The sequence below is a fragment of the Sturnira hondurensis genome, unplaced genomic scaffold, assembly GCF_014824575.4.
Source record: "Sturnira hondurensis isolate 20B ecotype Veracruz unplaced genomic scaffold, ASM1482457v3 Scaffold0004474, whole genome shotgun sequence".
NCBI classification, from domain to species: domain Eukaryota; kingdom Metazoa; phylum Chordata; class Mammalia; order Chiroptera; family Phyllostomidae; genus Sturnira; species Sturnira hondurensis.
In genome coordinates, this window is record NW_028077105.1 from 8,386,759 (window position 1) to 8,413,837 (window position 27,079).

The 27,079-nt window shown below is 39.5% G+C and overlaps 1 protein-coding gene across 1 annotated transcript in view; it reads left to right on the top strand.

The window, feature by feature from the left end:
* The first annotated feature begins 1,647 nt into the window (after positions 1-1,647).
* Positions 1,648-27,079, top strand: part of ARHGAP18 (Rho GTPase activating protein 18) — a 168,510-nt gene continuing 143,078 nt past the window's right edge. The window contains exon 1 of the mRNA XM_037045775.1: positions 1,648-1,706. Coding sequence (XP_036901670.1) covers positions 1,663-1,706 — 44 coding nt within the window. The 5' untranslated portion in view covers positions 1,648-1,662. The remainder of the gene's footprint in view (positions 1,707-27,079) is intronic.

The window sequence follows — 27,079 nt, forward strand, 5'->3', positions numbered from 1 at the left end:
CAATTTACCCATGTTTTCTGTATGGACTCTCACAGTCCCTTCTTTCAAGCTATAGCTCCATGAAAACCTGTTAGGTTCACCTTGCATAGATGTGGAAGAAATGATTAGCTAGAATTTCTTAAAATGAAATAATTTTCTTACCTGCAAACCATGAAGAGTCAATGTCTTTGGCCTCAACAGTAGCAGAAAGAACATGGCCTGGATTTGGATTAACTTGGCAAAGAACATCTTAGAGGGATGGAAAAAAAAGAATAGGGGACACACTTAACAATAACAACAACAACAACACAGAAATGAGTATCATATTTAAAAGCCAATTTGCTTATACATTGGACTCTTACAGAACAAAAACGTAGTGTATTCCTATTTCCAAATACTTGTCAGCCGCAAATGCAAGGCTGAGGAACTCGAGTCAGAACTCAGGTCCATAGCAAATTCAAGAACGCCAGCCTTCCTTTGAGTGCCTTTCATGGGTTACCTAACAAACCCCCAATCTCTTCTCACACAAGCATTTATGGAGCACCTGACATTCACCAAGCCCTGAGAAAGGATTTGGGTTTACAGTTACAAATAACCAGCATCCCCTACATTCCCTGAACTTCCCATCTGAAAGATTTAAATTTCAAAATGCCTGTTATAATTTGGATTGTTAACATTAAATTTGAAACACCACACAATTGCTTTACGAAATACTTCTCCTGCTTAGAAAATCAGTGTCTATAGGCAGATTTCCCTCACACAGAGATCAATTAATTTGTGACACATTGCCCAGAGTTGCAAATACAGGCAATTCCCTACCTAACCCTTGAGCGACAGTAATTTACTGGGGTTAAAAGCCTTTTACTGCCTACACCACATACGTGACCCCAGAGGCAACTTAATTGTGCAGGGAGAGAGTTAAAGACTAAACACTACTATTAGCTTCCAAACATCTCTGTAAACCTATCCATCAAAAATATTTACTGAGTGCAGTGCTATGTGTCATTTTCCTTTCTATGTATTTTTCTTTCCTCTCTCTCTGCCTCTCTCTCTCCCTTTCTCTCTCCCCTTCACCCCCGCCCCCTTTGCAGGGGGAGTTGGGGACGAGGTCATCTCCTCAGAAATTACCTCTGTTAAATTTCACACTCTGCACACTTCTCCTTTCTCAAATCAGAAAAGAAGTCACCTTTCCCCATCGAAATGCACTGGTGGAGCATGCTCAGTATCTGGGGCCGCTTTCGGAGCTCGCGTCGAGCTTTGGTTGGGCTTGTATTAGGCTTGGGAAAGCGTCAGGGATCCAGCCTCAGCTGACGGTCCTGTTGCTGGAAAGCTGATCTCTGCCCAACAAAGAAGGTGCGGCTCTAGCATCCATCCTCAGCTGCAGCGGTGCTGCAGAGGGCTCCCCCGGAGTCCGCCAGCCCCGCGACAGTTTGCCTACTCAGCGCTGGACTCACCCTCCTGGTGCCCGCGTTTCAGCCCGGTGCTTCTAGCAGCTGCTGGATGATTGAGCAGAAATGACAGGCTTGTGGTTAACTGTGACCGGCGCGTGAATGAAACTTCTAAGTCAGAGAGAGGTGTGTCTTGGAAGAAAGTGCCCTAGGGAGATTTTTGCAGCAGCTCAAATCATCGTTTCTTTCTTCACTTCTCGTCACCCTGGCATCCCCTGCGCTTGCCCTGGGAAAGATGGTTACGGTAGCCAGGAAGCTGGCGCATTGCTTTCACCTCCGGTAAGGAGAGCGCCTTCGCGTGCTTTTCTCTTTTCAATGCGTTTATTAGCTCTGAAGTCCACAGATGGGAACGGTCTTTTGACTGTTAGCCTCGTTCGGACTTCACAAGTTTGTTTTTAACGGAGGCTGAGAAAAGGGGACTTTCTGTATGATTTCAAAAATCCTCTCGGGTTGAAGTTAAAAAATAAGCACTAGTGTTCTTTCTTCCCTCGGTTGTTGTTGACCCTGTTCTGGGCCAGCTTGGTTAAATTTCAGTTTCTATTGGAAAGACGAAGTTGAAAGTATTTTTCTGTAGGAGTCCTGTTGTATTTTGGAAAAAGTTACTTCATGTCATATAGGCAAACAGATGTCATAATTGGTTCAAGATGAGTATGATTTCAGTTACAGCCAACAGAGAATAATTAACGATATTAAAATTCAGCATCACCCTTGACCAGCATTGAACTTGAACTGACTAGAAAGAAAATATTCATTCTACAGTCATCTGGTTGTTTCTAAAAACAAGTGCTCAGGGTTTACTCTTGAGATAAATAGGAGCTCGCAGATTTAAAAAAAAAGCAAAATATTAGCACCCCCTCATCTTCTTTGGGCTTCAAGCAAAATGTTTCTTCCCACAGGCATCAGTTCAAATGTAAGGAAACATATTTAAGATGTAGCTTTGTGGTTGCACTTTGACATTTTCAGTGGCAGCTGTGGAGCCAACATCTTCAGATAGCTCTTCATGTAAAAGAAAAAAACTGAGAAGGACTCCTCTTTTTTTGGAACATAAACCAAGAGCTTTCAAATAAGTGGATTTAACTCCACTTATTTGGAGTTAAATAGGAAAAAGGAAAAACTATCTAAAATGTCATGAAATAATAGGTAGTTTTAATTACTATTAATTTGGCTGGAAGGTTTCAAAGGATCACTTTTCCAAGTAAATCCCAAATTAATAAGCAATAGTAGGTTTAAAAGTATTGCCTAACATTTAGCAATTATAATCAAATGAGGCAGAAAAAGTGTTTTCTTTCTAATCGGATAGTAGATTTAATTCTTGCTTAATCTAGACATAAACTTATTAGTAACAATTTATTTAAAACAGTAGCTAAATGTTATCTCTCTGAAACAGTAGAGTTTTTTTTACCAAAACTAAAACAACAGAATTATGAATTACACAGTGATAAAGAGAAAGCTAAGAGACAAGAAAACAGTTAATGTTGAGTGGTAAATATTTGACCGAAAAAAGTTGTTAAAGCCTTCTTTTAAATGTAATTTAGTGTTTGTGATACATTATCTTGTGGACCCATTTAACTATGGCCAAGTGAGCAAACTCTAGTAAGAAAGGGTGAGGGGTCAAGCTGTGTAGAGGTAACAATTTCTGTTTTTAGTTTATTCTGTAAGGACTGGAACCCAAATGCATTCAGTCCAATACGCCTTCTACCGTAGGGACAGAGTCCTCTGAAGTCTCATTACTAGCCTAGGAGCTAGGAGAAATCCATCTTTCATTCCTTTTCTGATAGAAGAGCCTCAACTCTGTGCATTTGCAGCACCCCAAGTTCTGAGCTCCCAGACGACCTGTGGCAAGACAAAAACTACCCAGTGTTCTCTGATGTTAATCCTCTGGCTTCTTCACCTGTTCCTTCTGGCTCACCTCAAGCCCATCCCAAACCAGGTGGCCCTCAGCACAGTTAACATAAGAAGTGCACTTTTCAGAAGATCCCAGTTACCCAACATTTTACTAAGGAAAACTGACTTCTAAAACCTGTTTCTACTTGTTCTTGGTGGTCTTGTTCTGTGGAATGGTTTCTGGGAGGTGCTTTCCCCCCACATACTCAACAGTGATCTAGCTAGACTTAAAACATGTTCAGATGCTAGGAACTGCAATTAGCAATCTCCTAGAATAATGCCTTAACAATCAGGTAGGAGAAGAAAACAGGGAAAAAGGTTTCCCCGCACTTGGATATCAAGGAGTGGGTAGACAATTTGTCCTTCTCTACCCTTTCAGCCAAATATGACATGAGATGAAAAGTAAACCTATTTCAGTGCAAGTCATTCCGTTTCCCTTTCTGAGAGGTAAGAATAATGATGGGCCACTGCACCTTCTGTGCCTGTCCCTAACCCGTTCCAACTCACTGCCCACCATCAGTATCTCTTCCACATCAGAGAGAAAAAAAGTGAGACTTTAGATTCTCTTAGAGTGCCTTTGTCTGTGATGCAGACACTTGAAATGAATTTTATTTTTCCTTTAACATGCAAATAGTACCAGAACTTAAGTCCTAATATGTATATTTTTTCCCTGCCTTTTCCTCCATTAAGGAAGAATTTACATCTGCTTTTTTATTTCTGCTACTCTCTTTGCCATAGATTTAACTAGTGTTTAGGGTTAGATGACAGTTAAGCTGTAGTTCATTATTCTCAAAACCTAGACCAAGATATAACCTAAGTTTCAATATTGATATTGATATTTTTAGTAGAGGAGCCACATGCTCAGTAATGTTTTTATTTTAATAATAATAAAATATAGAATTTCCTTAGCTACCCCCACCTCAGATTTCTTCTGCAGCAACCTGAAAGGAATTAATCAACCCTATTTGTATAGCATGAAAGGTGCAAGTCCTGACTGCTTTTGATTTAATAAATAGATTTTCCGTTACTTCAGGTGACTTCTAGCTTTGGGTTTAGCAACTTGGAGGAAGGATGATTGTACCAACACAGAACTAGAAATACTCAAGTTTTAACTGGAGTCTAATCAAGAAGCCAGAAATATCAAGCTAGTTCTAGGGCTGATACATTCTTGGCCAAAATTCCAGGGATTCTGTACTTTCTCCAAGGGCATAGGTAACTTTAGCCCGGCCCACCACTTTCAGATTGCTAATGCTAGGAATGCATCTTGAGAATACAGACACATCCTGAGTTTTGAGAAGTTAAGGCTGGTAGTGTTTCTCTGTGCCATTGTTTTCTGTGGAATGGGCAGGATAAAAGCAGGCCTTGACTAATTCCTTTACAAAGGCGCAAGTCCAGTGGGACTCTGAATATCTGCATTTTGTGAAACAAATCACTCTCTATTCCCCACTTCCTCCTCCTGCGTCTTTAAGTTTCTTGCATTACTGTATTCGAATGTCTTGGTTATATCACTTTTAAAAAGTTATGTCATTGCAAATGAACCTCTTAGAGACCTTCAGTTCCAAGAAGTCCCCCCAATAAAAACATGCAAAGACACTACCTTAATTAAATCCCCACTTTCTGCTTCTGCTTCAGTATACCATACAAACTAGCAATGGTGATGTCATGACACGCTGAGAAAGAAAATGTGCAATGTCAATCACTTCCTTGAGCACATCGTAAAATAAACCTGAAGGCAGTGGTCAGGTAAAATCCATCCAGTTGATGACTTTCTGCCTCCCCCCACACTTTCCTTACCAGATGGTTATTGAGCACCTATATGATGAGCTTTGTTGGGATAATTAAAGAGAGATGTTTGAACAAGGTGGCTAAGGTGCCTGGTCTCAAGGGTCTTGTATTAATTACAGTATGATGGGAGAGGGTGCTGGTTCTCATGGAGAATGAGACAATAAGTAAAATAATACTGAGGTAGTTGCAAGTGCTGTGAAAAGCAAACAGGGAAATGATTTGAGTGTGACTTTTAATGGGCAGCTCAGGGAAGCCCTCTCTAAAGATACTTGATCTGGGACGAGAATGGAACCGATATCTGTATAAGTATTCCTGGTTGCTTGGTTTATTTTAGAGATGATGTAGTGTATAGCCAGAACAGAGAAAGGCATTGGGAATCGGGGAGAGTTAGGGAAAGTGTGGTGGTGGAGATGGGAAGATTTAGGGACCTGCATGGGGAGTGGGGAGGGCAGCGGGAAGTTAAGAGATAAGATTAGAGGGATGGGCCAGGGCCAGGCCAATGGGTCTCCTAAGAGGCAGAATTTTTTTTTTTTAAGATTTTATTTATTTATCTTTAGATGGGAAGGAGAGAGGGAGAGAAACATCAATGTATGGTTGCCTTTTGTGCGTCCCCTGCTGGTAGTTGGCCTGCAAGGAACCGGCCTGCAACCCAGGCATGCAGGAACCGGCCTGCAACCCAGGCATGTGCCCTGACTGGGAATCGAACCGCGATCCTCTGGTTCGCAGGCCCGCGCTCAATCCACTGAGCTACACCAGCCAGGGCTCTAAGGCAGAATTTTTTAAGTGTATTGAATCCACTGGAGGACTTTTAAACTCTCAAGGAGCACGACGGCTGCTAAATGGATAATGCACTGTAGGGCTGAGAGGGGAAAAGAGGAGATCAAGGGAGATGCTGCAGCAGTAAACAGAGAGGAAATGTTGGTAACTTGAACTAAGGAGGTAGCAGTGAGGGTGGAAGTGAGCACCTGTAGACTTTCTTTGTTAAATTATATTTTATTTCCATTACAGAAGTAATATATTTTTGTGGTAGAAGACCTGGAAAATACATGGAATGTCCCCCCAAATAGTAAATCATAATCCTATCACTGGAACTTAATCACTGTAATGTTTTTGGTATCTGCCCTACAGAAAACCTAGAGAACTCTGGGACCCGCCACCCCCAAATGAAATATCTTATCATCTTACCACTTAATTTTACATAGGATATTTTCTGTATCCTGTGAACTCTTTATGAAGCCAATATATTATTTTTATTTCTTAAGATTTTATTTATTTATTTTTAGAGAGAGGAGAAGGGAGGGAGAAAGAGAGGGAAAGAAACATCAATGTGTGGTTGCCTCTCCCATGCTCCCAACTGGAGACCAGGCCTGCAACCCAGGCAAGTGCCCTGACTGGGAATCAAACCAGTGACCCTTTGGTTCACAGGCCAACGCTCAATCCACTGATCCACACCAGCCAGGCTGAAGCCAGTATATTATTTTTAGGAAACTGGTTTATTTTGGATATTCTGATAAAACATTGCTTTTGGCTTAAATAAACTAGAGAACAGTCTGCTCTAAGTCTGGATGGAAAAAAATAAATTCATGTGCCATCGAGTCACTTTCCACATTTGTTCACTAACTACTTTACTGTAGACCAGGTGCTGGGGCACTGCGATGTGTGGTGTATGCTCCCTCTATTTACTATCGCCTCTCCCGTCTCAACTTGGTACCTCTACATTCCATGGGACTGGGAAGACTGAATTTGACCTCTGACTATATCTGTAAATTGTATTGTTCACCATCCCTGCTTTTGTAAAGACTTTGCAAAGGCTTTCCTACTGAACCCCCATGCCATTTTTGGAATCTTTCCACTAGAAGCAACCTGGTAAGAGGCTGCACTTGGGAGGTCTGCCCTGGCCAGTAGTGGACCAAGTTTGGTAATGGGCGATGAGCACCAAACATTAATATGTTTTCTAGGTTTTTGCTCATAGACCCTTCACCTTTCAGAAGTACTTACCAGCAAGTAAAGAGCACTGGACTTCCTCCAGGCTGGGATTCCTGAAACATGAAAGGGAGTAATCTTGCAGTAGTCTCCTGCGGCTTTCCGAGAATGTGCCCTTTGCACCTCTTCTTCTGGTTTAAAAATGCAATACATTTTACAAGTGTGCCCTATCTTGTTTATTGTTAAAATATTAGTAGTTTGTTTGCCTTGTGCTTTCAAGCCTTCAGAATGGTCTTATATAAGTTACTCTATGAAGGAGACATTTGAGATTACACTTGATCTTTTCCCAAATACCTGAAATTCAGCAGAATGGGATTTATCTTTGTCTTCTAAGCTTGGTTCTCCCATTGTCTTTCTTGACTTAGGTAAGAATTTTACTTGTTCTAAAGTCTCCTGACTGAGAAAGGGGAGAATCCTTTTTCACTCACTTCATCTGTTAGGAAAGAACATCTATGCAAGTTCAGAAGAGCCTCCCCAATCTTTTCCTCCCATCCATTCTACCGAACACTACTTTGGTTCAATAAATGTCTTCCATCTCTAACTGGGTCTGTCAAGCTTCTCCTGCAACATTTCCCTATTTGATCCTCTGTGTTACGGCGAGAGTGATCTATTGTATCCTTTTTCCCCCTTTTTTCTTTTTTTAAGTATTTGATGATGACAGTCTCCAAATTATACAATACAGTACCACATATCCAGATAAGCTCTGAACTTCTGAGACTTACAATTTCCCTGCATTTTCTAAGTTTATCTTCTCTCCTTTCCCACCATTTTACCCCTTGGTCTAGCTATATTGATCTCATCATTATTTCTTCAGTGTGTTAAATTCTGAGCTTTATACCTCAGCACCTGCTGTTTTCTCTACCTGGAATATCTTTCTCCTCCTTCCCAAAATTTCATGATCCTATTCATCCCTGGAGAGCCAGCCCTAACATCAGCTTTTTCAGAGCTCACCAGGCATCCCTTTTACATTCCTGGAGTAATTTGATCAGTATTAAAGCATTGTTTCTTTTTTGTTTTTGGAAGCCAATCAGTGGTAATTTATTAATTCATGTTATTATACAATATTTATGTTGTGCCTTCTATGTGCCAGATCCTGTATTAGTTCTGGGAGGTACTGGGATGAATAAAATAAGGACTTGTGTTCCATGAATATATGACAGTCTAATGACAAGACACCTACAAAGAGAGAGACTATGACAGGATAAAAGCAGGCTGCCATTTGGGGATATTTATTACTATTATTATGGATTTTGGTCCTTCTTTGGATCAGGCTTCTTTCTTCAGCCTCATGGGCTCACTTAGGCAATTAGTTCCCTTAATCCTGATATCATGAACTGAGGTCTGTCAATTGATGGGCAGAGAGTACGACTTACTGGAATACAACCATCATGATTGGGACACTAATACAGAACCAGTTATCTCACTGGCATTATTTTTACGTTCTAAGATCCCTCAAATGGTAGTCCTGGCAGAGCTCTGTTCTCATTCTCTGCATGAAGAAAAATTGTTTTTATTTTTAAAGTGGACTTTATTTTTTTTTAAGAATTTTTAGGTTTACAGCAAAACTGAGAGAAAGGTACAGACATTTCTCATGGACCCCCTGCCCGCGCATATGCCTAGCCCCCCTATCATCAACATGTCCCACCAGAGTGGTGCATTTGTTACAGCTGATGAACCTGCACTGATACATCGTGATCACCCGGAGTCCAGGGTTAACATGAGGGTTCACTCTTGGTGGTGTACCCTCTGTGGGGTTGGACAAATGTATTATGCATGTATCCACGATTATAGAATCATACACACGGTTATCATTGCTTTAAAAATCCTCCATGCTTTTCTGATTCACCCTTCTCTCTCCCCAGCCCCTGACAACCACTTACATTTTTTATGTCTCCATAGTTTAGTCTTTTCCAGAATGTCAGATACTTAGAATTATACAGTATGTGGCCTTTTCAGATTGGCTTCACTCATTTTCTAATAAGCATTTGTATTCCCATTTTCTTTTCATGACTTATTAACTCATTCTTGCTAACGCTGAATAATGTTCTATTGTCTGGGTGTAGCACAGCACAATGTTTATTTATTTCTGATTTTTTGTTTATTTTTTTCCTGTTGAACTTGGATTTGTGGGGGTAGGGCTTTAATGTTTGGTTCCAAGCACATAGTAGAGACCTACTTAGTATTTACTATGTGAAAAAGTGATAAATGAGTAAATGAGACACAATGCTTTCTCTTTCTCTTCTTTTCCTTATAGTTTGTTCTTCTTCACCTGGAAGCAGCTTCCATATTGAATGGAAGTGTGCATTTATGGGTGAGAGATGATGTTTCACTTTGTTTTCTTCCCAACTAGTCTGCCACCATTTCTTAAACTCAAGCGTGAGCAAATTTAACCCTCTGGCCAAATCTCATCTGACACCTATTTTTGTCAATAAAGTTTTATTGGAATACAGACACACCCATTCATTCATGTATTGTGAATGACAGAGTGAAGTGTTTGTGACAGAGACCACAGGAGCTGCAGGGCTGAAGACACAGACATCTGGGCCTTTACAGCAAAAGTTTGCTGATTTCTGCTCTAGCCCAGGAAAGGAGCTGGAGGCCGAGATCAAAGTGGTCGAAGTGATCACGCCTAGGAACTTTTCTACAGCAGCAGCCATTATATCCTTTTGTAGAGAAATACATTTCTGAGATTCATTTTGATTTGTGTGTAGAATGTAGAAATTATAAAAGATGATCTGGTGAAAGGTCTGGTTGCTTTGTTTTAGTAATTACAAGACAATGATTGGGACCTAATTTATTTTAGGACTAAAATAGCTGTCCTCGAAGTAACATGAAGCAGAATGACCTGGGGGCTCGTTGAACTGCAGAGTGCTGTCTGTCTCCCAGGACGGTTCTAATTCGAGAGGTCTGGATGGGGATCTGGAAGCTGCATTTCAAACAAGTTCCCAGATGTTGCTGATGCTGCTGGTCTGGGGAGCACGTTTTGAGAACCATTTATTGAAAACAGTGGCTCTAAGCCTTAGCTGTCCCAGAACCACCTAAGGTTTACAGCAAAATTGGAGTTCTAAATTTTTTTGTTTCTAAAATAAAATATGCTTGGACCCCACCCCGGACTTACCAGATCAGAGTCCCCAAGGTCGTGCTGTATTTTTAAAAGAGTGATTCTGAAGGACACTTACATTTAATTAGCATGCTTTCTAGAACTATCATATGGGCATCACTGGTTGAGATGTACATAATATGTTGTGACTAATACATTTGAAGTACCAATTAGATGTAGATTTCATTACATCTTCAGTTTGAAGAAAAACTGTGAACTGAAATGCTGTTTACTGTATGTACATTACATTTAGTTATCAGTGGACTTTAATAAAACTGTAGTCCAAAAAGTATATTGTATTCAATTTAGCAAAATTCTTATGTTCCTTAGTAAATGTACTTTGATAAGTGTTAGTTTGTAAGTTTAGTTTTTTCACTAATGTAAGATTCATTGTAATTCGATACTTGATAATATCCCTTTCCACTTTTTCTGAAAGTGAGTGAGGTTTAATTTTGAAGGGAAGGGTACATCTCACATTTCATCACACATTCATAGTTTTATGGTAGCAAGTTTAAATGTACAAGTGCCTTCTAAAGTAGCTAGAAATGGCACGAGAGAGGTTTTCATTCCTGGCTCTTCCTCCTATGTGTGCAGGGAGAAAACATCCCTCAACATCTGGGTAAATGCTTTTTAAAAACAATATAAAGCCCCGTTGCTCTGGCTGAACTTCTGTGTAGAGATCTGCTTCTCCTCCATCATCATTTCAGCATACCATATAGCTGTGTTCATTTTGCAATGTTCTGAAGCTCAGTATTATGTCAGAATACAAATTAGGAAAAACAACCACGCACACAGCAAGTGTAGACAACCAAATCTTTGGTACATTGGCAGCTAATGTAGTAACCTCGACAATCGTGGGCCATACAAAGAGCCCTTAAGCACTATGTTTATAAAGACCAAGCATTTTGGTCATGCTTTTGGTCTGCACATTTAAAAAAACAGCAACCAAACCAAACCAAACACCAACTCATTGGCTTTAAAAGGATAGGAATCAATATGAAGATTTGGGTTTATAGATCCCCAAATCCATATAACAAAATAACCACCAACTTCTTCAGCTATAGAATTGTATCTTACAGAATCATGAAGATTACTAACATGCAGTGTCAGAATATGAGTTTCACAACTAGCTTAACCAGCATAATGTTCTCAAGCATGAAAAGGCTCATTTTTAAGTGCATTTGGATTAATTCAAGTTTCAAGCTGGCTGTCTCGAGTAAAAAAATTTTAACTTCTTTTTCTACATTTCATTAAGAGATTAGGAAGGATATTTAGAAGTTATTGTGGGTTAAGCAGAAATGAAGAGTTGTTATTCTTTCCCTTTCATGAATCCATAGATATCACTTGCTGCGCCCCAGTCAGCTCTACAAAGAGAAGCTTTTATTCCTGAGGATTTATTTTTATAGCTTCTAGAAGGCAATAGCACCCAGGAAACTCCCAACATAATGGAGAATAGTAATTCATTATCCTATGATTGTTACTATTTTAAGTACACTCATTGGAAATGCAAGGACTAGTGATTCAACTAGAACAATTGATTAAAATGGGGACTACTATTGACAATAATTTTGTATTAGCTTATCACTTTTGCCTGTTTGAACTTCATTTCTCAGTGNAATGAAGAGTTGTTATTCTTTCCCTTTCATGAATCTATAGATATCACTTGCTGCGCCCCAGTCAGCTCTACAAAGAGAAGCTTTTATTCCTGAGGATTTATTTTTATAGCTTCTAGAAGGCAATAGCACCCAGGAAACCCCCAACATAATGGAGAATAGTAATTCATTATCCTATGATTGTTACTATTTTAAGTACACTCATTGGAAATGCAAGGACTAGTGATTCAACTAGAACAATTGATTAAAATGGGGACTACTATTGACAATAATTTTGTATTAGCTTATCACTTTTGCCTGTTTGAACTTCATATCTCAGTGGAGAACGTTCTAGATTCCTCCTTTATACATGGGTAGGCCCGGTGTCATGGGCATAGCTCAGGGCTCTGCTTGTTTTGAGACCAAAACAAAGTACTTCCTGTTTCTTTCTGCTTTGCTCATAGGAATGTCACTGACATCAGTGGATTCCCAAAACGACTGTGCTTCAGACACACTGATGCGGGCGGTTGAGTGGTCCGGGCAAAGTGGCAATAGTGAATGAACTTTTAAAGAATACAGATTCTCTGGCCCCACTTTAATCTTCCTGAGTCAAATTTTTTGGGACTAAAGGTCAGGAATCTGTATACTTAAATCTCCTGACGCACTTGCGTGCCCGTGCACAGATGCGATCTTCGACAAAGCTCCGTGAGGCCTGCGGGTCAGTACCCAGCAGTGGCTGTAGGTTTCTGGTTTATCTAAGTTGTCAGGAAAAAGGCCTATTTCAGGTAACCTCAAGTAAACTTTAGGAGGAAGTGAAAATATTGAGACTACGAATTGGTCCCACACTCCCAAGTCCTGGATAATATTTTGCGGTACCAACAGGGCTGCTACCATTTGTCCAGTTGCTTCTGCCCACACTGGGAGGGGCATGCTACTCCGTAAGGCTCACGTTCATCACCTCTCTAAGCAGGAGGGGAAGGCTGGCCTTACAGCCGCGCTACAGCGGAAGCACCAGGCCACTCTCACTGCGGGCCTCTTCTCAGGTCTGGCAACACAATGAGATCTACTTCCAAGTGGAAGTAATCAGAGGGAAATGGAGTATGAAAAGACCTGATGGTTAGCTTAGTGCCTTCATGTGTAGTTTGGATGTGGGCCTTGCCAGAACTGCTAAGGATTGGGGGCATGGGGCAGGGGTGGGAGATGAGGTAGGGGTAGAACACAAGGTGCTGAAGGGCGCTGTGCATGCAGGCTGGTCCATCCCTCACAGCTGTAAAGGATTCCTGGGCTTTCATTTAGAAAGAGAGGTTTCAGTGTGGGAGTACATCTTATGGACATCATGGGGCAGAATGGGGAAGCTTATATGCATCTCAGTGAAAGATGAAGATGCTTATAGGAACCTCAGTACATAAAGTACCTTGTAACTCCAGACATGATGGAGATATACAAAGTCCATGTTGTTGAATGAGAGGGTCTAGTCTATGAAGACACCTAAGAAAGCAGTTTCAAGAGGAGAGAGGGAGCCATCCTCAAAGGTCTCCTGTCCCTGAAGGGAACCTGTGTCGTTCAAGGGCAAGCATCTCAGAGGTCAGGAGAAGGCCACTAACAGCGCAGCAGCAAACCACCACTGTCTGTCCTTGTCAAAGAAGAGTTTTCAGAACAAGACATACTTGACTCCTGATGACACAGAACCTAGGTTTTGCTGAGGAAAGAGAGACAGTTAATAAACATGGCAGAGTTATGAGTGCCATGGAGAGAACGCAGCTTGTGTTATGTGAAAAACTGTGGCATTGCAATAGGTGGTCGAAGATGTAGGGACGTCCTCTCCCTTCCTCCCACGTGTAATTATGATAGTAGCATGCCAAAGGGCTCAGTTTCCTTGGTAGAAACCACTACCAAATTCATTCTTGGCCAGGCCACTGAGCACGCTTGGCTGGACAGGATGATTTATGAGGGCTTGGACTCGGTTTAGATCTGCCTGTCACATCAGTTCTCTAAGAGCAAGTAGCCCCTTTCCAGCTGTTGGACGTGTGTTAATGGAGGACTAATGAATATAAGGCTGCACTAACATTGCTGTCTTCCTTTTCATTATAAACGTGTTTGGCTTCAGGAAAATAAAAACAAAATGCAGCAGGTGATGTTTCTTCTGCCGACATTCAGGTGGATTTGTAGCAGATTTCCTCTTGTTTGATGTTTACTGAAATAAAGAATTTGGGACTGGCTAATGAGTTAAAAAAGAGGCTTTCACATTACATATTTATATATTATGGAATAAGAAAAGAATACGTGGAACTAATCAATAAGCAAGTTTTATAATATTGCATGATTTGTTATAGATTTAATACATTGTATATTTTGATTGAGATATTAGCCCCTGGGATAACAATAATAATAATAATTACCTAAGTGTATAAATGTAGACATCATTAAAATAACCAAATGCAGAGTGAATATGCTATGCACATAAGAATGGATATCTTTATGTTTTTTATCTAACCTTCTCTTACACTGATCTAGATGAATTATCATTTTTAGAACATCTATTAGAGAATCCAACCAAAAAATCATGAGGAAACGTATTTTTAAATTTTAAATAAATATATTTACAGATTTATAAATCAGATTCATAAAGTAACAATATTTGTTTTCAAATCTAGAGTTTTCAGCATCTTGGACCATTAATTCAATCACTTTCATTATATATCTAAGGAAAACAGAGAAGTTAAGCAATTTTGTTTAGGATCTGGGGATTACTTCACTTTGAAGTATTTACAAGACCATTTTTCATAAGTGGAGAGGCTAGTTTACACAGTGATTACAAGCATTCCTGGATTGGGATCCTGGTTATTTATTTATTTTCATACATACAAGCTCCATGGATGTAGGTAAGTCACTTAATTTCTCTAAGGGCTCAGGTCCTCATGCGCACAGTCTGGACAATGGCCTCCTCATCAAACACTGTCCTAGGGATTTGGCCACATAATAAGCCCAAGTGCGCAGCCCAGTATGGGCCATAGAGAGAGAAATCAGGGAAGGTTATTATTGTTGTTGAGACTACAACAGAAATATTGCTGTCAGAACGATCTTTCGAGAAGATGACATTTGTAAACAATGTATGTCAGAAACGCCTAGAATATAGACGTTTTCCTGGTTATTTCTGATTAAGGAAATCCGTGCCTTTATGATAGCAATCTTTTCCCTGAAAACTTAGGTTTAGTTAAATATCAGTAGTTCTATAACCATTTTATCAGTACTTGGGCCAAGTAAATGACTTTTTTCATTTATATAACTTGCTACGTGCCAGGTACGTATATCCACACACTTATATCCAAGGAACCAGTGAGATAGGTATTACCATTAGTCCTTGGTGACAGATGTTGCAGCTTTACCACAGAAAGTCAGTTGGGAAGTCAGAGGTGCCTTGGCTGATGAGTGGAGAAGCTGGGTCTGAGCGCCACCTGTCAGCGTTAGAGCCGCAACTCTGATGTATCACACCGCATCACCTGCTCCACGGGAGGACTGCTAGTAGAGAAGAGGATGCTCCAGTTTTTATACAAATCTGAATTTGATTTGCCCGGATGGGTGTCGATCCAACTGATTATTGGCTACTGAGAACACCATTTTATAGGGCTACTAAGACAATATTAAAACTGGCTGCCGTTAATCCATGGCTTCCGTGGATTGTAAACTCTACTAGGGATTTCATATATTCTTTCTCTCTCCTCCGTAACAACCTTCTGAGATAGATGTGGCGATATGACGGTTCCCGTTTTACAGATGATGGAGCTGAAGCTGAGTGAAGTGTATAACTTTCTCCAAATCACAGTCATTTGCCTCACTCCAAAGCCACCGCATTATCCGTTTCTATAATGCACATTGTGTATATGTCAGTTCTGTGCTACTGACCCTGTTAATAAGTGATGACTAGGAACAGTAAAAAAAGTAAGTCAATAGGACCTTGTGGGGATGCCTTTCACTATCCCAAATTAAAATTGAATTCCATGCCTGTCAGAAGTTATCTGTGTTTTACCTCCAGAAAGCAGCGAGTCACTTCATACAAAAAATGAGGGCTGGGCTTTGACTAGATGTTCTTTTTCCTAACTAAGGAGTGCCTTTTCCCAGCCAGGAGTGAATTTAGCTAAATATTCCCTTAAAGAAGCACTAGGTGGCGTGTGAGAACAAAAGAGGTGGGAGACAAGCAACCTCTTCCTTCAGTTTGCGGTAGAATTTATCTCCTGAAATGAATCCTTAATGATTCAGGCCTCTGATCACTAATGCAAGGAACACCTGACCTGATATGTTGCCAATATAAACCTCTGCATTATCTCCGACTTGGAGTACAAGCTTGATAAATCTAAGTAGAAAGCCAGGTCCTTTATTTTTACAGATTAACCGAATGGGTCTCCTGGCGTCATTTCTATTCAGTTAACTCTGTCCTTGTTGTAGCAAAATTAAACCAAAAATATGAAAATGTGATATAGTCAAGGAGCACCATAAACTCTATAAAATTAATTTCTATGCTTTTTTGGAATTAAAATATATGTTACCAGGAATGCAGGGCTTGTGACATTTACGCAGGGCACAAAGAAAATAACCAAAAAGGACACATATTTATCCTCCAAAGATCTTTTTTTTTAGGTCATGAAACTTCCAGACCTTGGGTTCTATTAACTCAATTTATTTATATTTTCAACTATTACTGATATTTTTTCATTTCTCTTTTAATCATCTGTGCTTTCTTTGAGGAGTTGTAGAGCCCAGTGAGACAGAATAGAAGAGGAAGAGAAACAAAGGAAAGAAACTGCAAGGACTGAGGCAGAGAATGAAGTATTCAGATTAGATGCTCTAGCAAGGGGTGTCCAACCCACGCCCTGCAGACTGCGCATGCGTGTAGCCCAGGATGGCTGTGAATGTAGCCCGACACAAAAATCATAAATTTACTTAAAATACTGAGATGTTTTTGTTTTTGATAGTTTTTGTGTATTTAATGTGTGGTGCATGACAAGTCTTCTTCCAGTGTGGCCCAGAGACACCAACATATTTGGACACCCCTGCATTCAACCCAAGTCAATACAATTTTGCCTCATTTTCTGAATGTCTCTAGAGAAATCATAAAAAAAAAAAAGCTAGACAGAAGGGCTAGTTTAAGCCCTATGCCTTCAAATTAAAAAAAAAAAAATGAAGGGGACACATTAGTCTATGTGAGTGCTTTTTTAAAAAGTATTTTTATTTTAGCCCCGACTGGTGTAGCTCCGTGGATTGAGCGCGGGCCTGCGAACCGAAAGATCGCGGTTCAATTCCCAGTCAGGGCACATGCCTGGGTTGCAGGTCAGTTCCTAGTAGATGCTAGTTCCCAGCAGGGGACACACGCCATGAGAAGCAACCATACATTGATATTTCTCTCCCTCTCTCCTTCCCTGTCCTTCTAAAGATAAATAAATAAAGTTAAAAAATACTTTTAAAAAAGTATTTTTATTTTATTTTTTATTTATTGATTTTAGAGAGAGTGGAGGGTGAAGGGAATGGGAGAAACAAAGAGTTGTTGTTCANTTTTAGCCCCGACTGGTGTAGCTCAGTGGATTGAGTGCGGGCCTGCGAACCGAAAGATCGTGGTTCAATTCCCAGTTAGGGCACATGCCTGGGTTGCAGGTCAGTTCCTAGCAGGTGCTAGTTCCCAGCAGAGGACACACGCCACGAGAAGCAACCATACATTGATATTTCTCTCCCTCTCTCCTTCCCTGTCCTTCTAAAGATAAATAAATAAAGTTAAAAAATACTTTTAAAAAAGTATTTTTATTTTATTTTTTATTTATTGATTTTAGAGAGAGTGGAGGGTGAAGGGAATGAGAGAAACAAAGAGTTGTTCAGTTATTTATTCATTCATTATTAATTCTTAAATGTGCCCTGATGGGGGACTGATCTTGCAACCTTGGCATATCAGGACGATGCTCTAACCAAGTGAGCTATCCAGCCAGGACAGGGCCTAGCCTATGTTAATTCTTAAAAACAGCTTTCCAGTAGAGAAGAAAAATAGCATCGTTAGGGGAAAAAGCCTCATGAGCGTCTCTGCTTCACAGCTACAAAAACTATTAAGAGCTAAATACATGTAGTAAAGATGGACCACTTGTTTTAAAGCAAGTTTAAGAGTTAATTTATTGACTACTAACTATACGCCTAACATTTGCTGCTGTTTATTTGTATGATCTTATTTAATTTCCCAACAGTTCTGTGAGAAGGAGGTTTCTACTACTAGCCCCACTTTATGGATGAGAAACCTGAGGCTTCAGGAGGTAAAGGGGAAAAGCCCAGGGTCTGATGACTACCAAGTGGAGGAGCCAGGTCTCTCCGGTTCTCAATGCCCAACTTTGAACTAAGTCACATATGGCCTCCCCTTGAGAGAGTGTGGCATTTGAGGGCCAGACCCATGACATAGTGTGAGTTACTTGAAATATTCTTTAGCTTTCCCCTCAATGTTCTCCTCCTTTCTCGCCCATACTTCTGTGTCCTTACCTCCCACCGAAGGGGTCCACTGTCTCCCAGGGAAACTTGGGCCCTATAGGCCACTTAAAAAATGCAGCAGTGTCACCAGTTACTGTGATCTTTTACAGGTCACATATGCTGAAACCCAAGTTCCAGTGCAAATAGCTACAGAATGTGGACTTTCTGATGTTGAGGGGCTGCTGCCTCAAAGTTGAACACACTCCATCCATCTCATTCCACTCATGTGACCCAAATGGCATGCAACTCATCTTGTAAAGATGAATAACCCAGTTTGGGTGACCCTAATTTTGAGAGGATAACACAAGTACTGAGAATTTCAGGAAGGGAAAAATGTTTTGTTGAGGCCCCAGATCATCCATCACATGGCCGCAGGCACTCCCATTTACATACTGGCCTTGTGTCTAAGACAGTTGTCTATAAGTTAACATTTTAGTAACCTAGGAGATGAATGGGCAAAAGATTATTGTGAAATACGTTATTTTGGCACAAGCTGAAGTGAGACCTTGGAGAACAGGATGTGGTTTGTCACGTGGCTGAGTCTGCTTCATGACTAATATCTAGCGTGTCTCCGAGTCTCCAAACCTCGTCTGTAAAATGTGAGGGTGGGGCCCGGTGAGCTCTAACGGCTGTTCAAGCTCTAACCTTCTAGGATTTTTTTAGGCTCCACACCTGAAGAGAGTATTCAAAAGTAGGGCATGTAATTTTAATCACAGCCACACATTATTTGAGGACAGTGTTGTAGTAATTAATATTTGGAAGTTCTTACAGGTACTTAGATGAAAGCTCAAAAGGAAAGATGATCATGGCTTAGAAAATTCATTGAGTAATTAACTGCCGATGACTAACACTCTCCCCCCCTGCCCTCCTTCCCCTTCAGAGGCACAAGAATAGGGTAAGCAGTGCAAGTGAATCTTCTACTTGCTAGTGTGCCTAAAATAGCCAAAGGAAGTTTCTGATGTGATTTGGTATGCTTAGATTTGTATTCTTGTTAATTGTTGTGAACTGTCATCTGCTTAATATCTAACCTCATTTGCAATTCTAAACAGTCTATTAACATCCTTTGTCAACGACATCAAATACCCACAAATTTCCTTTCGCACCAAGTGGGCAGTACTTCATCTCTCCTCCTTCCTCGGTTCTGTTTCTTTATTGCCCTTGTACGGTCTCAGTTCTATGGGAAATTAAAATAAAAATGAAACTCATAAAAACAGAACAGATTGGTGGTTGCTGGGGAATGGGGTGGGGTGGGGTGAAGGTGATCAAAGGTACACACTTCCAGGTGTAAGATAAATTCTGGGGATAGAATGTGTACAGAATCGTGACTGCAATTAGCACTGCACTGTGTATTTGAAAATTGCTAACAGAGTGGATATTAAGAGTTCTCATCACTAGAAAAAAACGGTAACTACATAAGGTGATGGATGTTAACTGAACTTATTGTGGTAATCATTTTGCAATATATATGTATATCAAATTATTATGTTGTATACTTTAACATGATAAATCAGTTATATCTTAACAAAACAGGGAGAAATTAGAGTGGACATTTGGTCAGTGTTATGATGGAGTGATCTTTTCTTCTAATGGGGGAGCTGGACAATGGTCACAAAAATTCACACTTAGTCCAAGTAAAAGTTTGATGTAGGGAAGCATTGTCATAGGCTGGGTCAGTGGGCTCCAAGGTGGAAACTCTAATTGGAGGGGACTAGACTGGATGAAGTCTTAAAAGTTATGTGTTCATCCTTCTTCTCTTTTACGTATAAAGAAACTAAGGCCAAAGGAGTGAAGGTCCTTGCCCGTGGTCACGTGGCATGTTAGTGTTAGAGCCAGAACTAGAACCCAGGACTTCTGATGCCCAAGTTCAGTGGAGGAATTCTTCCTCCACACCACATTGCCCATCTTTTCAGTAATGAGATAAGAGAAGAATGGAAAGCAGGTAATTTTCAACCTATGGAATTCTGCCAAATTAGTTGACTTCTGTGGTTGGCTTCTATTTTTGACACCATGAGATTCAAAGTTCTGGTTTTGTGCATTACAGAGTGTACAAGATATGAATAACCTAATTATTAGTTTTAGGAGAAAAGGTGTGTGTAATTAACTGTATTTTCTTCCCAGAGAAGAATAATTGTATTTTTGATGGGCTTAGAACATAAGCCCTTGACATTAATATTTAACATTAGATACAGTAATAACAACTTCTAGTGATACATTTGTGTGGTCTGTATGTTTGCGAGGGAATTAAAGTAAAACCAAATGAATTATTAAGGTAGGATGAGGAGAGCCATGAAGTGAGACAGGCTGGGTCACTGTCTGTCAGGACTCTCGCTTAAGCCAAAGGTGGCACAGCGCTGAGACGCACTCCGATTTTCACTGCTGGGAGCCTTTTCATGCAACAGTGTCGGTTATGGTCTGGTATCCAGTGAAACGCCACTTCAGGAAGGTTTCTTCTCAGTCCTGATCCTTTTAACTAAGTGTGGATGGAAGTTAGTTCGCTGTGGACCTGGAAAATTGTGTCAGTCTGTGGTAGCCCAAGAATACTCTATTTTTCTTTCTTAAATCATCCTGGGAAAATTTGGAGACAAAGAGTTCTGGATCACAACCAGTATGACAGGAGCTTTGCAAAGGAAACCTTGTCTTACACGGTCTGCTCCTAAGGCAGATTTTCATTTAGTGAGTGGTTAGCAAAAATGGAGGGTGGGAGGACTCATGTCCCTGCTGTAGACTTTGTACCGGTTCTCACCTAGAATGCAGGGGGTTTCAGATGGGTCTGAATTCTATCTAGTTTTACCTTTCATATCTGTACAGAAACATAGACAAGTTCAGTAACTTATGTGAGCCAGGATTCTCCTACACGTGAGTTAACATCAGGGAAAGTGCCTGATGTGTGTAAATGGCAACTGCTATTTAACCTGTCTAATAAGTGATTGGACTAGTGGAGAAGAAAGAATAGACTACGAGGCGGGGTGGCCTTTTGTTGTTGCTGCAAAACAGAACCAAATCTACAGATTTAGATTTATTTGAAAAGGAAAAATGTATTAGAAAAAAATATTCAAGAATACATGAGTGATTGCTTATCAAGATCTCCAAGGGATTTCTGGAAAGCTGTAAGAAGAGCAGGATTCTTCTCTCAGGTCCCAGATCTTGTTGAAGTATTAGTTTGCATTATAAGAAATATTATAACCTTTCTTTTAGAGTGTGTTTTACATTATATTTTTTCCTTTTAAGTAAACTTTTTTTAAAAAATCAGGACTTTCTTAGGATATTTTTTTATTTTTGACAGTATGAGACCCCAAATTCTAATTTTGTGTGTTATAAAGTATACAGTGTTTGAATAATATAATTATTATTTTCAGGAGACAAGGTGTATATAACTAAATGTATTTTCTTCCTGGTGAGAAATAATTGCACTTACATACTTTGTAATTATCATTGGAATTTAAAGTCCTGTCACCCTTGCAATTAATACCTTCCAGTAAGATACTTCCTGTCTATTGTGAAGCCAATGGTTAATATATTGCTCTTACAACTAAACTATAACATCTAACAGGCATTGCTTGAATAAAACGCTGGCCCAGAGTTCAATACTGGCAACCTACCAGAAGGCAAGCTGTCTTGGATTATAAGTAGGTCTATGGACTATAGATTTATAAAAGCCAGTGTTAAATTTTCTATTAAAACAGTGCAGCTAAAGATGGACAAAGAAGTGTGGAGCTAAGGCCAAGTGTTGCCAACTCAGAGTATAAGTGGTTTAAAGCAACAGGTCTCTTGGTCCCCTGAAGAATGAAATTTTAGATTTTGGGAACTGGATCCCCGAGGAGGTCCACAGCAGTCTTCCCACAAGGGTGGGTCAGCAAGGATCCAAGGTCATCTTCATGCAACGTCCAGTCATTTATTTTTTCCCTTAACATTAGTGTCATAGTTTTTCTTCTCTCTTTTATGAACAGTAAAAAAAGAATACAAAATTGTTTTATCTTTCATGTGATTATGTAAAGTAATTCTCACTTTAAAATACTCAAATACAAAGAAATGTATGAGAGAAAGTAAAATTGCTCCCAGATAGCAACCATTAACATTTAATGACTGTCTTTCCCGATTCTCTTTATATATGATATTATTTATTGTGCAACAGTTTTCTACATGTAGTCTTATTTTTCCTTATTTCTTCCCCCATAACTGCATTCAAAGGAAAATAATACAAAAACAGGTAACAGGTATTGACAACCTTTTTATTTCTTTCTTCATGCCCATATAATCTTATGGAGTCACATAGACATAATTCATTTTGAGATATATTATTTTATAAGAAGTAAGGCTCTTATAATACTAAAGCTTAAAACCTTTTTTGACATGAGTGGAGGATTCTAGATTTTTATACACTTCCCTCTAATTTTTTATAGTTGTTTTATTCTTACCCAATTCAACAGCTTTTATAAAATATCCTCAGGACATTCAACTTAGTTTTCATGGAAATGGTTCTGTTGTGAACTCATAGTTTATCAATTTAAATAATATGGAAGTAAACTACTTAATTTAAAAAAAGGTCTCACCTACTCAAATAGGATACTCATTCTTGGTAAACATATAACTCAGATGGTGAAAAAAGAGGTCCACTACCCTTGACAGAAGCCCACAAGTTTCAAACATTCTGCTTCTGCAAAGGGTTTTACAAAGGGTTACAAAGGGTCAGACCTTCTGTCCTCCCAACGTGTCTGTTCTCTGCTAACATGGCACGGACTAGACAAGCTGTTGTGTGTCTTCCCCCACCATCGCCCCATATGACATTATCCAGAGATCCTTTCAAATTTCTGGTCATATGAAGAAAACAAGATTTGTTGAGAAGGACCAAACTTCCACTCCCTTTACTGACTGCACCTACTTTCAATAATAGACAAAGTTCTTTAAATAATATACAATGCTCTGTTACCCGTTCCCAGTTTCTCCTATGTGTTGGTGATATATACCTTTTTTTGATGTTGAATCTGTGGGATCTCTCACGTGTTTCACAATTGCTAACAAGATGTAGTCTTTCCCGTGGTATATGTCTCTTCTTGCACCAGAGTCCTTATTATCAAGTTGCAATCTCTGGCAATGCAGAGGTGCCTCTTTTCCCACCTCCCAAAACAGCTTAGAGAATTACTGAAAAATAACTTCAGACCCAATATTTTATGGATTATCTAGTCTGGAAATTACAATTCAAGTGAAACACCAGGGGTGCCATTGTCAGTGAGAAAATGGGCTGGGCAGTATCCTAAATCTGGTATGTCAGACGTCAAGTTTGGGGAAAATTAACTAAGCTGCGGGTGATCAATCAGCTGCGACTTAGCAAGCAAATGGTCAACTCCAAGAAATCAATAGGCAGAAATCCAAGTTCAGAACCTGAAGAGAGAGGGTCATGGGACCAGGCAGGGAAATGCACAGTGAGCAGAACGGAAGATCTGTTTGAGTCCAAGGCATCGAGAGCCAAACACTAGGCCTCACAGTCAATCAAATAGCAGCAATGTAATGGCGTCTAGTACTGGAGCCGTCTGGGGAAACATGTCCCCATGAGTAAAAGGGCATGACAGGTTGTGCAGGACTGATAAATACATTTTACTTTATACACTTCTCAGGACTTATTAAGGTACCTGCAAAAACTACCTCTTTGGTCTAAGTCTTTAAAGGGGACAGAAGCTGGCGACAGAAATGAGAGGTGTTGATGATGTTCTATTTGTGTCTGTGGAGCTCAAATGTTCAGTAACTGCTCAGTGGGACAAAGGAATGAGCTGCTGGCCACTCGGATGCGCTTACTCCTAGCTGCATTGGCTTCTTCCAATTTATCATCCTGGCTCATCTATCACTCTGGATTATCTATTTATAAAAAATAAGGGGGAAAATAGATTCATTGACTCAGTGCACTCTGTAGCAGATCACAAGTTAAAGATTAAAATGACATCTGCAATAGTGTCAAAAATAATAAAAAAAAGAATAAAAGCATTTCCCGTAAAAAAAGTACAGAAATTTTTTGTCTTAGTTTTAATAAAAACAATGCAACAGAAAATGCTAAATTTATTGTCTCCCGCCAAAATCACGAAGATCAGGCATGGTACTTCTTTTTTTTTTAAATCTTTTTTACATTTGATTAAGAAAAACAACAGCTACAAGTTATAAACAGAGAAAGTTCTAGAAATTTTTGTTTGTTTCAGTAAGTTGTTGTTAATGCTCTTTACCTGCTATGCTGTAACTTTCTAGTAGAGTGTCTTTTGTTTGGGGCCAGGCACATTTTATGTGATTATTATATATTAATTTCTTCTTCATTGATCATTTTCATCATAGTTACATTTTATTTCAATTGTAAGGGAAACCCAGAAAATCTTAGTGAAGCCAATTTCAAAAATGCTTTATCTTTGAGACTGACGAAAATAAACTTACCAGTCTGATCTTTGTACTTATGTCATGTGACTGAATCGCGTTTAAATGGAGTTGGTTTTTCTTCATATCTTATAAATACTAGAGCTTTTGATTAAGGTTCTAGAATAAAGAAGCAGTTTGCCTATAAAGTTACTACAGATTATTCTAAAACAAACCAGAAACATTGTGCCCTTTGAAGAAACTTTATGAGGAGTGAATGCCTTGGGGATCTATTATTATAAGTTTTTTCTCATAGATCAAAAGTACTCTGGAAACCCCTATACTGGGATATCTTTTGGAATGGGCTCATGAGTCACATAAAAATCTCTCTCACAGACAGTTCTTATGTGGTATTAGAATGTGTTTTATTGTAAAACCAGTTAACTTACTTTATAGTCACATGTGAGCTGTAAGCTGTTCCTTGCAATTTAAGTGGTACTAATGGGGATGTCACTAGAGGTAATGCTTTTCTATTTTCTCTAATTAAGGAGCTCTTTGTGTTTTAATTTCATAATAAAACCATGTATCTTTGCTTTATAACTGTTTCACTTCTTTCATTCCCCCCACCCCCCAGCTTGTTTTCAATTTTTAGCTCAGCACATTTTAAATTGCTGGTTTACCCAAAGAAAATGTTTTTTAAAATGTAGGAATTGTCTACCCTCTAACACTACCACCTCCCAATGATCAGAAAAAAAAAACTTCTATATACTTTGTGATTCTATTTGCTTTTTAAAAACTTTTTAAATATGCATAATTTAAAGTTTATTTCTTTAACCATTTTAAGCATACAATTCAGTGGCATTAAGTCCATTTGCTTTTCTCCTGGATGAAAACATGGGGAGACCTGGAGTCATTCAGAAATACACTTTTGATAAGAAGTCTTATACCACAAGTTAGCTGATGAAAAAAGAATATAGCTACATTAATCTAACAGCTACTTCATTTGGACTTCTATCACCATTTACTACTCATTTTTCATTTATTTAACCAATTATGTGAAGAATCTCCTGTCAGCCTACCTTAGTAAAATAAGAAGTCCTTCCACCCATGGAGGAATCTCACTTAGATCTGTGTGTAGGGGGTCACACAAGAAGATAACCAATTATCATACACTACAGAAATATCTAGAATGGGGAAAACAAGACTGTAACATGGAAGCCTAGCAGAGGGGTTGCGCAGGCTTTCCTGGCCAGGCAGAGCAGAGCAGAGCAGGTTTCACTCTGACACGAAGGGTGAGCAGGAGCCCACCAGCTGGGAAGGCCAAAGGAGGGCTGACTGTTTATACTAAGGAAACAGCACGTACAAAGCTATGGCCTTCGTGAGCCACTCGGCGTCTGTAGGGAGTGACAGGGGCTTGCTGTGGTGGCAGACCCGTGTGTCTGAGGAAGAAGGTTGAGATGAGGTTTAGAGCGTTGAGGGGGACCATCTTGAAGGGCCTGATGAGCTGATAATGCTGATGTTTCTAAAACGTGGCCTTAGTCTGAGGTGCTTACTTGGCAGTGGGAGGAGGGTGGCCAAGGTAGCTAAAAATTTTGGGAAATATTCAATTAAAACAAGGTGTTCAGTTTTTTGTGGTAGGACTTCTTAGAGCTTTGCTTTATTAGGTGAGTTCTGATTTTCCTCTGGTAAAAAAATGGCCTGGCCTGGTTCCTAATGTACACTGAGTGCAGAGTAGCGGGCCTCCCCCAAGTCCTCACGGGGGAAATACTGAGGCTGCAGGCCTGGTGGCCCATTAGAACCCGCACACCCCATCTTCTCTGTAAACTTATGGGTTCCTCGGGTATTGAACATTTCCAAAAGCCAGTGATTAAATTAAGGATCCTCAGTTTCAAACACGTTGTGTTTGACTTAGTGTATTTTTATGTGATCAAAATTTACTTTGTAAGTATGGCAGAGATCCTTATTTCTTTTATTTATTGTGATAAGCTGTAATTAAAATATATTCTCAGTTCAGTTTCTTGTTTTTGTTTTTGATGAGAGATGATTTGATCAGAATGGAATATTCTCAACATTAAAGGGATTATGGAATTTAGGTTAGAAACTCCTCATTAACTCAGACATAGCCCAATAGTTGAACAAATAATTTATTTAACCAGTATAAGAAAAACATATTCTCTGTGTTGGAGTTATAGATAATTAATCTTCTTTATGCTTATTTGGAACTACTATACTTTTGACTTACCGCTGTGTATTAAGAAAACATACTAATAAAGACATCAAGCTGTAATAAAAATAAGAAGATAACAAGGAGTGCTTCTAAAAGGTTGCCATTTAAATTACATTACTAGCTGTATATTTTTCTCTGGTCAAAAGAAATTTACAATCACAATATGTCATTTGTTTCTGTCTTCTTTATCACACAGAGTTTTGCTGACTGTTGCAGCTTCAGTGTGCGGACTAGTGCCTAGTAGATTTTCTAAATG